We start from the raw sequence: 11,836 nt of genomic DNA on the forward strand, positions 1-11,836 counted from the left end.
GCGCAGGCTCGTTGCCTGCCGGGAAGCTCTTGGCAATCAGAGACCCCTAGCCTGGCACCTGCCAAGACCTGTCCCTCCTCCGGAGGTTATGGCTAAAGAGGTCCCGCCAAGACTAATTTCGGAGACTGCCGTTTACAAGTATTTACAATCGCCACGGGGTAAGCGGGGCCGCGACGGGGCCTCGACGACTTCGAGCAACATCAACAACGAACAATCGCAAAGACTCGTTGCAACAACTTTACAAAACCTCAACCAAATCGAAAAAAAAGAAAACGAAGTTAACCCTCACCCTAACCTTGACCCTCACCTTAACTATAACCCTTACCCTAACTAGCGGGGGGCTGGCGCCGCCCCCCGCACCCCTGGCGAACTAACCCGTGGCTAACCCGTGGCGATAGTGCAAACCCCTTGGCGGTCTTGGCGGGGTACTGACGCTGTAAAAACATTGCCGACAATTGGCCGAAATTAGTCTTGGCGGGACCTCTTTAACGTCCACCCACTGAACATCCAATTCACACATCATGATCGATTCACTTCATCAACAAATTGGCTTGCTTAGAAGATTGGGCTCAAAGCCCAAACCTCAAGAAATTGATTTTCAGATATTCACATGTATTGAGGTTCTTTTCTCCACGAAAATACCTATCTCGAGCAATACGGGTGACTACGGAAGTTCCATCCGCATGAGACTCAGCCCGCAGAATCATCACATTCGCTCCTCTCCTGTCGGGCAATTCCTTGGTCTCCCACCCGCGCCTCACACCGGAGGGAGCGAGTCCGCCTGCCGCGTCGTTGCTGGCGTCAACCTGCCAGCCGAGTAGGCGTTGGATTTGGACTTGGTGCGCCCGCCACTCAGCCAGCGCTTCATGTTCCCCAAGCCCATGCTCTTGGAGAATTTCTTGGCCTCTTCTCGCCCTGCAACCAGGTGCCTGGGACCGCCATGTTGTCGTTCAAGATACTGAGCTTGCGCTTGGTATACTCCCACGCCTCGATGCCCAGTACATACAGCACCGTCATTCCAATTTTACGCCCCACTCCCAGTTTAGCAACAACATGAGTGAGTTCTTTGCCTGATGCAGACATCGGGAGCAGCCCAGGAGTAAAGGGGCTGTCTCGATCGCCACGGAACGGGAGTTTCTAGGTCGTGCAACGGGAAATGTTAAGGCTGAACGGGTGGCGACGGGACCCGGTGAGGCGGATTTCGTCGACGGGCTTGAAGAGCATGTTCCTGGCAGTTCTTCAAGCCAAGCCAGGTGTCTGCTTTGATAGACGAGCCGGCCTCCTTGATGGATGCGCAGCGAAGGTCATCCTGCTTGGCGTCGAGTCTCGACACAGCGTGCCTTCCTTGATCGCAACGCTTGGCTGCCCGGGCTTTGCGTCTGGAACGGTCAGGCTCCCTCGGTCGCCTTCGGCGGACCCCCTGCTCCGTTGGTTCTTCTCCCAACCGGGTTCATGCCCACACGGCCGGTCAACAGATGCGGTGCTGTGCCGGGTCGTGCGGAGAGGCGGCTTGGACGCGGCTAGGCATTGCTGGAGGGGCACCCATCGGGCACTTTCCATGCTTCGCTGTGGAATGATGATGGCACACTGGGGAAGCTGAGGCGCGGAGAGCGTGTCGCCGAGGGCGAAGCCACCCGGGTTAGAGGTTGGTTGTCAAGATCAATCCCCCAGCAGAACTTTAAAATGCTTGCCTTTTTCGAGCCACAGACCGCAAACCTTAATCTGATGAGCCTATCGGCGGAATGGCAAAATGGTGGGGTGCGGGGTCCGGGTACTGCTTCAATTGGTGGACCAGACTTCAAGCGGTTTACTCAATGCAGGAGGAGATCGAGGGCAGCGTGATGCGGGGGCGGATGGGATTGGCTTCCCTTGCGGGCCGGCAGACGGAAACGGTTCCATTGGTTGTATACAGACATTGCTATTGCCGATATCCTACTGTGTATCCATACTCCATTCGATGCGCTGCCAGGGCTTGTTTGTCGATGATTACAATGGAGACGGGGATCATTGCGTCACGCCTTGAGCTCGATTCTACTGCAGTTTGCAAGGCAGGTATGCTTTGCGAGCTCAATTCCACGGCCTTGTGGCAACTGGCGGGTTAGTAGCCGGGCGGTGTTGGAAAAGTTGGCTCGGACCCTGAGATCGTACAGCCCGGTGATCCTGGCGTGCCGTTCAGGTGATATCACGGCTTTGATGCCCGCTGTTCGCCCGGGCGGTTCCGGCGGGGCTGATGCATCAGTGCGACTTGTGTGCCTTCCGCAGTCGTCCACAGTCCACAGCAATCCACCGGGCGGACTGTGTGCCATGGCATGCTGACACGCTATAGCGAGCTGCGAGGTGTGGATGCAACGGTAGGATCGTAGTAGAGCATCGGAATGCAAAGAGAGTGTGCGTTGTTCTAGTACAAAGGAGAGCTAAAGACTGAACAGAGCGTGGTATATATACATCCAGGAGTGGGGAAGCCATAGCCAGTGCGCTATACCAAGCTCTGAGCCCCTTACCCCTGACGTGACACACCCCCTAGTTGTTCAACAGAGCGCCTGAATACGTGTGAGTTGAACAACTGAACTACGAAAAACTAGAATATAGGAAATCCTTGTAAACAGTAGGTTGTATAAGAGTAGGTTATGTAAAGCCGTGAGAAATTCTAAAGTACGATTCTAGCCAATTAGAGCGCTTAGATCCGGGGGAGGTATAAATTCCTACTTATAGGAGCTTAAGCTTCCTTCTTCCTATATATATCCTCTTGTTTATATACACGGTAGCTACTACTACTACTATTCTTAGCTCCTAAGAGCGTATAAGACTACTATACCTTTATACTTCGACATCTTCTTAGACGAATTGCCTATACCTTCGCCTACCCCTTCAGAGGAGGGTAACAGTGCTAAAGAGCTTGTAGTAGAACCTACTACCCTATATACCGCTTCTAAAGAGCCTGTTACACCTTCTTCTAATCGGCGTTGTAGTCCTCTAGTTGAGTAAGTTATACGCTCTTCCTTCTAGCTTACTGCTATATCGCCCTAACACACCCCCCAATTATATACTATAAATGACTATAGAGCGCGAGATCCTATACCTAGGTTGTATATACACTACTCTCGTAGGCTCCTACAATAGAACCTACTACAACTATAATAGCTATAGTGTATACTACTAGTATTGTAAACGCTTCAACTATAGCTATAAGCTGATCCCACCTACTATTGTAGAGAAGGTACAAGCTCTAACCACGGCTATCAACGACTTCGACTAGAAGGTGAGTCTCTACTATCCGCTACTCTATACCCCCTATCTGATACCGAATAGGCTACGAAGAAGATTCGTCCTACGCTTCGTATACTTTTGAACGATCCCTAAAAGGTCGAAGAGAAGGGAGAATAGGAGGATATAGATATAGTAGAGCCGGTAGAGGAGTAGCCTTAATAGCAAATGTAAAAGGTCCCTATAGTCGTCTAGGGTAGAGCCCTAGATAACCCTCTTGGTTTCACGTCTATAGCGTTGATAAAGAGTAAAGCGTAGGAGGTGCTCTCTAAGTAGGTAGAGAGCGACAAATTGGTTGATAACCGGGAACTAGAGCAGGTCGTTATATAGACAATAGAGCTAATAGAGTAGTTGAAGATATAGGCGAGGATCCTTTAGCTTTAGGGAAAGACTACGATAATAGAGCTTATCAATCGCCGAAATATATAAGGCGAGAGTATAGAACAACAACAATAGATAGTCCTTACAAAGAAGATAGTTGACTCCCCTACTCTTTTCTTACCTAACGTATATCTTAAAGGTTTAATAAAGCGTAGAAGTGCTTGAACTTCTACCTTGAGAGCTATTTCGTTAAACCGTCTATAGGTATCTATATAGTAGGGAGGTAGAGTACGTCGAACTACTTATTCTAATACTCCTAGCGAAGCTATATATTGTAAATATCTATATAGCGTAGGTAAGTATTAATCTTTATATACTCTCCTACTATAAGCCGAATCGTTTACTAATTGTTATAGAAGATCCTCTAAGGCTCTCTAATCTCGAATATAAGGTCTCTAAACAAGCGCTTTAGGGCGATTGTCTTAGCTACGATAAGCGATAGAGCTTTCAACTCCACCTTAGTAGAAGATATAGTAATAGTATCTTACTATATAGCCTTCTAGGAGATCAACCCTCTAAAGAGCATTATAATATAGCCCTATAAAGAGTATCGTATATCTGGATTATCGCTATATAATACGTTGGATATAATCTAAAGTACCTAGTGAACGCCTTTATCCTTATACTATATACTAAGGAAGCGTATAGTATATAGATACTAAATAACTCGTTTCGCCACTTTGATGTACTCTAGTCCTAGATTCGTTAGAAACTAGGAGAGCTTCGTAGCTACGAACGCAATGTCTAGTCGGATTATAACTACAGAGTAGAGGATCGAGCCTATAAGCTCTTAGTATAGTTTGACCTATTTAGGAGACGCCTCTCCTTCGAACTTACAAAGCTCCTCTATAAGAAAAGAGATAGCTAGAGCGCTTATAATATTGGAGAGGCTATACTTCTTTACGATCTTCTCGATATACTAGTTGTATATAAGCTAGATCTTATATACTCTACGGTTATAGATAACCCTAATCCCAAGGAAGTGCTCGACATCGCCCTACTTATACACTTTGTACTTCGCCTTAATGCCCTTTATAATACGCTCTACGGCTATAGCGTTATCTCGATAGTAAACCACTAAGAAGTCGTCGATATAAAAGATAAGGATTATCTTCTTCTTAGGGTCGAGGAATAGGCAAGGTTCTTCTACGAAAGGTTGTAAGCTAAGCTCTTTGAGAATATTGTAGAACTTATTGTACTATAAGAGCAACAAGTCCTTTAGCCTATAGAGAGCCTTCAAGAGCTCTATGTAGATCCCTAGTTTCTTAAATCCGTCTAGAAGCTTATAAGTCACCTGCTCTACGTCTAGCCTCCTTATATTTAGGAACACCTACTTGATATTGAACTGCTTTACTTCGAGGTCGAAATATACTACGAGCGCTATAACGGTACAAAAAGAGCGTATAGCAAAGGTAGCCGTATATATATTCACGATATTGGTAATGTCTTACAAATCGCCTTATATATAGATATACGCCTTACACTTCTTGAGGTTACTATCCTTGTCGAGCTTATAGTCGAACACCTATTTTAGGGGTAGAAGCTACGTTTTCGTATACTCTCGCTTAATCTCTCGCTATATTCCCTTGCTCGTCAGATTATAGATCTCCTTATATATAGCCGCCTTGAACTCCTTCCTATACTCGTAGTTCTCTAAGTCTCTCTAGCTTTTTGGGAGAGGGGGGAGCTTGGTATTATAACGTATCGTTGGCATCTAGCTAGCAATAGTAGTAAATACTATATATAGGGTTTGGAACGACTTTAGGAAGAGCGTCTCAATACCCTCCTAAGACGTAGAGAAGAGCGTCTCGTTGCTATTGTAGGCTTCTTAGAGAGTAAGATCTAAGTGATTAGTCTAAAACCTTAACCCTAGGTTCTCCTATATTTTCAACGACCTAATAAAGAAAATGTATATATACTCTAAAGCTATACTTAGAGCTATATTTTTATATACTTTTATAGAAGGCTTCTGAATTTATATACTCCTTTTTATAGATATAAGAGGCTCCTTAGGTTTATATCGTGGTTTTAGTACGTTTGGTCCTAGTTCACTGGTCGAAGGTTACGTTTATAGAGCTTTATACCCTATAGGCTAAGCTTCCTACTCCGCTATATATTCTACTATATTGTAGAATATATCCTCTTCCTTACTTTATAGAGCTAGGGGCTCTATAGGCAAAGATACCTTGTAGTCGCTTTATAGAGCTAGGTACTCTATAGGCGGAGAAGCCTTATATTTGCTCCTAGGGGCGGCGCCTCGTAGGACGGCCATTGCTAGCCCAAGGTCCCTAGATACTCCACTAGTCTCTAGAAGAACATTAGAATCATCGACTAGACCTCTATTTCTATTATTACTTCCATTTATAAGCTCTTTCTATAGCTAAGCCTATAGTTCTAGTGATATTTTAGGGGTTAAGAGTCTACTCTACGCCTATACTTCCCCTACCCCTAAGTCTTAACTTAGTAGTATACTCTTATGTTTAGGAACTATAATAGTAATAGACTCTAGCGTTGGTCCTCTATACTTAAGTTCGTAGAGCGTTCGAAGAATCGACCTAGTGTCCTAGGTCTCTTTAACCCCCTCGTCTAGGTGCTCTACTATATCCTTGACAATAGTAACTTTATAAACTAGAAGCTCTTCCTTACTTAGACGGTAAAAGGTCCTTTCGTTGAACGTTATATTCCTTATTACAATGACCTTATCGAGCTTAGGCACCTAGATATAGTAAATGTTAGATACTCTATACCTAACTAGGTACCCAATTCGCCTATATAGTCGTACTTTGAATTCTCTCTTCTAATGCTTAGCCTTATACTCTTTATCTAAGGGGTATACTCTATAGCTATATATGAAGATCCTAGACTAGTTGGAACGTAGATCTGCTATTAACGCTTAGTAGAAGGTTAGTTCCTATTAGCGAAAGTAGTTCTTGAACTAGGAGTAGAGTACTTCGTTGGGACTCTAAAGACTATAAGTATAGCTAGGCGAGATGGTATATAAGAAGGCCACTACCTTTATACCCTTTAGCTAGAGCTTTGTAGATAGGTTTACATTAGTAAGTATCTTTATACTCTTTAGCTATAAGACTTGTCCTATATGCTCTAACGCTCTATTTGGCTATAGTATATATGTTGGCGTAAGCTCTAAGTCGATGTCTTCGTTATATACCTAGAGCTAGTAAGTTGTTGGTTAGCGATCTTCCAGTGCGATAACTCCTATATCGTTGTCCTAACGGATCTTATAGACATTGAGTCCCTACTACCGTTTGACCTAGCGTTCGAAAGCTCTAATAGTGTTAAAGAGCTCGGTTTAACCTTTGTTAAAGAGTATAAAAGCCTAGATCCGTCCATTGAATTCGTCCTTAATCGCGAGGAGATACTAAGATCTATTAAACCTAAGAAGGAATAAGAAGAGGTCCTAAGAGATACGCTAGAATAGCTATAAAGCGCGATGCTCTATTTTATAAAGCGTATTGTACTCCCTAGCGTATAATAGAGCGTATACCTTATATTCAATCGTCGGTGTTCTTTGGATCTTAACGTTCTTCGTGCTCTATACTAATGCCTAAAGAGCTCTCTAACCTAGATGTCTAGATCTCTTATACCAAAGCTCCTTAGTATCTTCTCTCTCTTAAGGTATATATAATGTATACGACCTCGCATTATCCTTATAAATAACTATATTCACTATTACCAAGCCTATAAAGCTCTATAAAGGTTAGAGAGTATAAAAGTAAAAGGAAAGGTTCTTCGATTCGAGGAAAACCACATTGAACTTATAAACCAACTACTTAACCTTTATACTCTTCTTAAGCGTTCTATACTATAGAGAGCAGTCTAGACCTAAATACTAGATACTAGCTATATATAGAGCGGTCTCCAATATAATGTTGGTATAAAAGCCCTCTACTATAGCGACGTTCTTCAAGTGGAGGTCTATAGTTCCTTTCCCCTACTCTCTATCTAATACTCCTTTTATAATACACTCTCCTCTTCCTAAAATAGGAAAAGTAGTAGTATCTACTTCTATATAGTCACCGTCTCCTAATAATATAAAGGTGCTAGGAACTAGAAGCTTCTTATCGTTGACGATATATAGAGCAGTATAGTTGTCGAGGAGAATGCTCTAAGAGAGCTAGTAGATAATAGTAGTTGAGAATATAAATAGGTAGTAAGCTCCCTTGCCTAGGAGGCTTAGGTCGATAACAATGTAGACGATCTTATTAGAAGAAGCTGACCTAGAGTTCCTCTACTCTATAGAGCCGAAGCTATACCGCTTTTAAAGGCTCTTCTAAAGGGAATTCTACTTTAGTTCGTTAAAGCGCTCCCTAATCTTAGTAATCCGTACTTCTAAAAGCTTATAGCAGCCCTTCTCTACCCTAGTGATTATCGTCTAAAGAAACTAGTACTCTACTAGCTTCTACCTATACTTGCCATTAGCTTTATAGGGGTATAAGTAGAGCCTTAAGCTATAAAAGCCTATACTATCTATAGAACTATTGCCTTGAGCTACTCCTAAAGAGGTAAATACACTGTAGCTAAGCCCTTTAGTAGTAGTATTGTCGATCTGAATGCCAAGGCGAACGCCTAGCTCTTTGAGAGTAGGAATCGGGCGCCCCTAGGCCTCGAGTGCCTCGATCTTAGAGAGCTAGTGACGAGCCTAGTCTAGGGCGATCCAGTGACCGACCGCCTTAATAAGGTGTTTAGATGCTCTAGGTCCAACCACTTCAGGGATGTTGAAGCTCTTTGTATATAGGTACACCTTGTTCTAAGAGTAGTACCACTTACGTAGATTGACACCTACTCTATATACCTCTTATAGTACCGTTATATATTGTCGAGCGGCTAAATCTTCAACGAGAGCGTCGATAGGCGTAAGCTGTTTACAGAGCTTACGAATGAGAGCTCGGGGATTGCTGAGTCTAACGTTCGAAATAACGATATATATAGCATTGAGTAGAGGTCGGTAAACAGAGTATATAATCCATTAGAGGATAAATAAACGTAACTTCATCCTACTCTCTTAGATAGCTATAAGTATAAGGTATTCCTTATATATAGCTTCGAGCTTAGTAGCAACCTCTTGTTCGGTAGGAGCTAGGGCTTAGCCTATAGGGACACCTAATTCCTTGGCGTACTTCTTACAAAGCTCTTCGACTGCCTTATCTTCCGAAGGAACTTTCGGTCGCTTATCCTAAGGCTCGTTGGGAGTATCTGGATCGCATTCGTCCTAGATGCCATTGCTCGTAGCTACGAGCTTAAGCTCTGTGAACCACTTGGTCCAATCTACGCGGGACTAGAACGTAATGGTTGAACTGCTCTCGGTAGTCGTTATATTGAGGTGTAGAGCGTGAGAAAAGGAGAGAGAGAGAGAGCTTGCTATAGGTTACTAGCTACGTACAATTATAGAGCGTCCGGGCTTATAACTGACACGCTATAGCGAGCTACGAGGTGTAGATGCAACGGTGGGATCGTAGTAGAGCATCGGAATGCAAAGAGAGTATACGTTGTTCTAGTACAAAGGAGAGCTAAAGACTGAACAGAGCGTGGTATATATATATCCAGGAGTGGGGAAGCCATGGCCAGTGCGCTGTGCCAAGCTCTGAGCCCCTTACCCCTGACGTGACATATGCTGCTACAGTGGGTAGCTTACGCTCAGTGTAATCCGAGTGTAGCAGTTTAACTTCCCGTCCGGGCATTGCTTCCCCAACCTCGACCATTTTCTTCCAGACTTCTTTCCCCTTCCATTGCGTGCCCAGCCGTCGGCCTTCCATCGACCTCCCATCTGCGAACAGCTCAATCAATTTCTTCCGCACACTGCCGCTTGCCAGACAACACCTTCTGGCCCTCAATCTCGAGCTACCTTGCGTGGCTGGTCCCGCAACCCATTCGCTCTTACGTCATATTCGCGATTATGTCCAGCGAGGCCGACAAAGGTGGGTAAACTCCTACTGTAACACACAGCCCACCACCGTCGCCATTCGCCCTTCGCCCTTTGGATGCGCGGTCGCCGGCAAGAGATGCGAACACTGGCATGAAAGGGGCCTTCATGTCGGCCCTTCCATTCGCTCAGTTGACCTCAGCTAGAAACTGCTGACACAGAGCTCCGCGCGACGGCTAGTCCCTGAACAGCAACAAGCCGCCGGCCCCCCAGTGTCGGCGGCCACCAGCGTCGCCGAGATCCCAGCTCCTAACCCGCCCGAGAAGCAGGCGACGGATAACTCCAAGGAGGCCGGCGCTGCTGCCCCGAAGCCGGGTGAAGCCTCGGCTGAAAGTGCACTGGCCGAAAACGCCACGGCGCCGCCCACCAACGGCACCGATGTAAAAGAATCGGGGGCCGCATCGGAACTCGCGAAGCCGGCCGATGCCGCCGAGTCTGCCGCGGTGCCGACTGCTCCCCCGGCGGTAGAGGCCCAGGCCAACGGCGCCGCCAAGGAAGAAAAAACCCCCGAGAAACCCGAGCCCGAGACGGCGGCACAACCCGTAGTCGCTGCTCAACCGCCAGCAACCGACGCCGCCGTTTCAGCCGCCAGCGCCGCGACCGCCAATGGCGAAGCCCCGACCTCCAAGGGCGGCGCAGACACCGAGAAAGAAGCCCCGGCCGCTGCCCCTGCCCCAACTGCGCCGACAGCAGCCACAGAAGAGGGCGCCGCAGCGCCGCCGGCCGAAGCAGCCGGCAACAAGCGCAAGGCCGCCGAGGCGCTCGGCCCGGATGCCGCCGACGCGGAAGCTGACGGCGCCCAGAATGGCGGCGGCGGCGGCAAGAAAGCCAAGACCTCTGCAGACGCGGCGACAGCGACAGCGGAGACCAACGGGGCCAAGCCCGCCGCCGGCCCACCTGCCAAGAAAGCTGGTCGGCCGAGGAAGCAGGCCCGGCCTGCTGCTGCGCCGGTGGGCAGGACGGAGAGGAAGACGAGGAGCCAGGGCCCGGTTGAGGTTTGAGGTTTGAGGTATTGAGGTTTGAGGTCTGTCTGGCTGAGGGAGGGCGGGGCGAGGTGGCCTGGCGAGTGGACGGCGAGTGGGAGGTAGGTCAGGACGGTAGGTCGTGGCTTGCGGTGTTGTTTCTTGGATGATGCCTCTTGGGTAAGGTCACTGCGTGAACTATGCCCAATGCATGGGTTGATGGGGTCAGGGATGGTGACTGGGATCTTCAAAATCTTGGGGTTTCCCTTCCTGTTTCTTTGTGTTGCTTCGTGACTGATATTTCAGGGTCTCCGGCCAGATTTTCTCAAGTTTTTTTCTCAGTGGTTCTCGAATCCTATCATCAAGGCGTCGCTTCCGCAATCACCTAAAGTCATGGCCAAAAACAGTCTTAACGTCACAATGCCGTGGGCCTTTCCCTTGAGCAGCAGGGAGTACTCTGTGAAGCCAGTTTGATTGCCGTCTTCTCGGTATACACTATTGTGCAGGCGATGGGTGGTGAGTGGGAGGCCTGCCGCAGCCACGCGGTCTACCCGCATGACGGCACCTGCGGATTTGGTGAAGGTCTGATAATGTCCCCGTGTCCAGGGTTCTCAAGTTGAAAGGCAGGATTCGTGTCTGGCGGCCTCTTCTGTAAGGAACACCCGCCCAGCAACCGCCCTGGAAACTCAGCAGCGGAAAGGTCCCGGACGCTGTGATCTGCGGATGAACCTGGCGCAGTCAGATCCGTCCCCCGATGTTGCAAACCATAGGTCCCAGCGCCGTGGGAGGGTCAGCAAGCCCGGCCGATCGTCCCAATCCCGGCCTAGTGTAGACCCTAAAATTCCGTTTCATGCGGCCTCCCTCTTGCGGCCAACGGTCACGGAAGCCGCCTTTGAAGCGCAGGTGATTTCGAAGCCCGAAGTGCACCACGGCCGAGGTGAACAAGTCTTTTTCTTTAACATGCTGGTGTGTGTTTATGTGCAGTGTCCACAGTAACGTTGTGGAGTTCCGCTCAGCGTTCATGCAACGTTGTTTTTCCTGCATTCCTTCCTGGGGTCAGCTTGCTTCCTGAGCTCGTATCCCCCCCTCGGCTGCCCTACCCTCCACGCCGGAGAGTGGGGCGCCGAACCGGGGCATCGGCTCGACCGGGGCCAAGTGGCAGCGCGAAAATAGAAACGCTGGGCGCCATTGGATCGCGTGGCCATTGCTGGGTCACACCAGCCCGCATCGGCTCGTCTGACCGTTTCAGGGGCAGAGTGGCGCCGCCCGGATTGCCGCGGCGGGCCGG

The 11,836-nt window shown here is 47.8% G+C and overlaps 3 protein-coding genes across 3 annotated transcripts; 1 reads left to right on the forward strand and 2 right to left on the reverse strand.

The window, feature by feature from the left end:
- Positions 1–757: 757 nt before the first annotated feature.
- Positions 758–1,017, reverse strand: THITE_151375 (uncharacterized protein; the record flags this gene model as incomplete). The annotated part of the gene is made up of 2 exons (XM_003653406.1): positions 758–929; positions 1,007–1,017. 2 exons carry the CDS (start codon positions 1,015–1,017, stop codon positions 758–760), a joined length of 183 nt encoding a protein of 60 aa, XP_003653454.1.
- A 3,153-nt stretch (positions 1,018–4,170) lies between these two features.
- On the reverse strand, positions 4,171–4,420 carry THITE_2047841 (uncharacterized protein; the record flags this gene model as incomplete). Its single annotated transcript, XM_003653407.1, has 2 exons — positions 4,171–4,303; positions 4,359–4,420. Coding segments are annotated over 2 exons (195 nt in total), but the record flags the coding sequence as incomplete, so codon positions are not given.
- A 4,973-nt stretch (positions 4,421–9,393) lies between these two features.
- THITE_2150626 (uncharacterized protein) lies at positions 9,394–10,967 on the forward strand. The gene is made up of 2 exons (XM_003653408.1): positions 9,394–9,581; positions 9,767–10,967. Exons 1-2 carry the CDS (start codon positions 9,560–9,562, stop codon positions 10,585–10,587), a joined length of 843 nt encoding a protein of 280 aa, XP_003653456.1. The 5' UTR covers positions 9,394–9,559; the 3' UTR covers positions 10,588–10,967.
- The last annotated feature ends 869 nt before the right edge of the window (positions 10,968–11,836 follow it).

Source organism: Thermothielavioides terrestris, chromosome 2, assembly GCF_000226115.1.
Source record: "Thermothielavioides terrestris NRRL 8126 chromosome 2, complete sequence".
Lineage (NCBI taxonomy): Eukaryota > Fungi > Ascomycota > Sordariomycetes > Sordariales > Chaetomiaceae > Thermothielavioides > Thermothielavioides terrestris.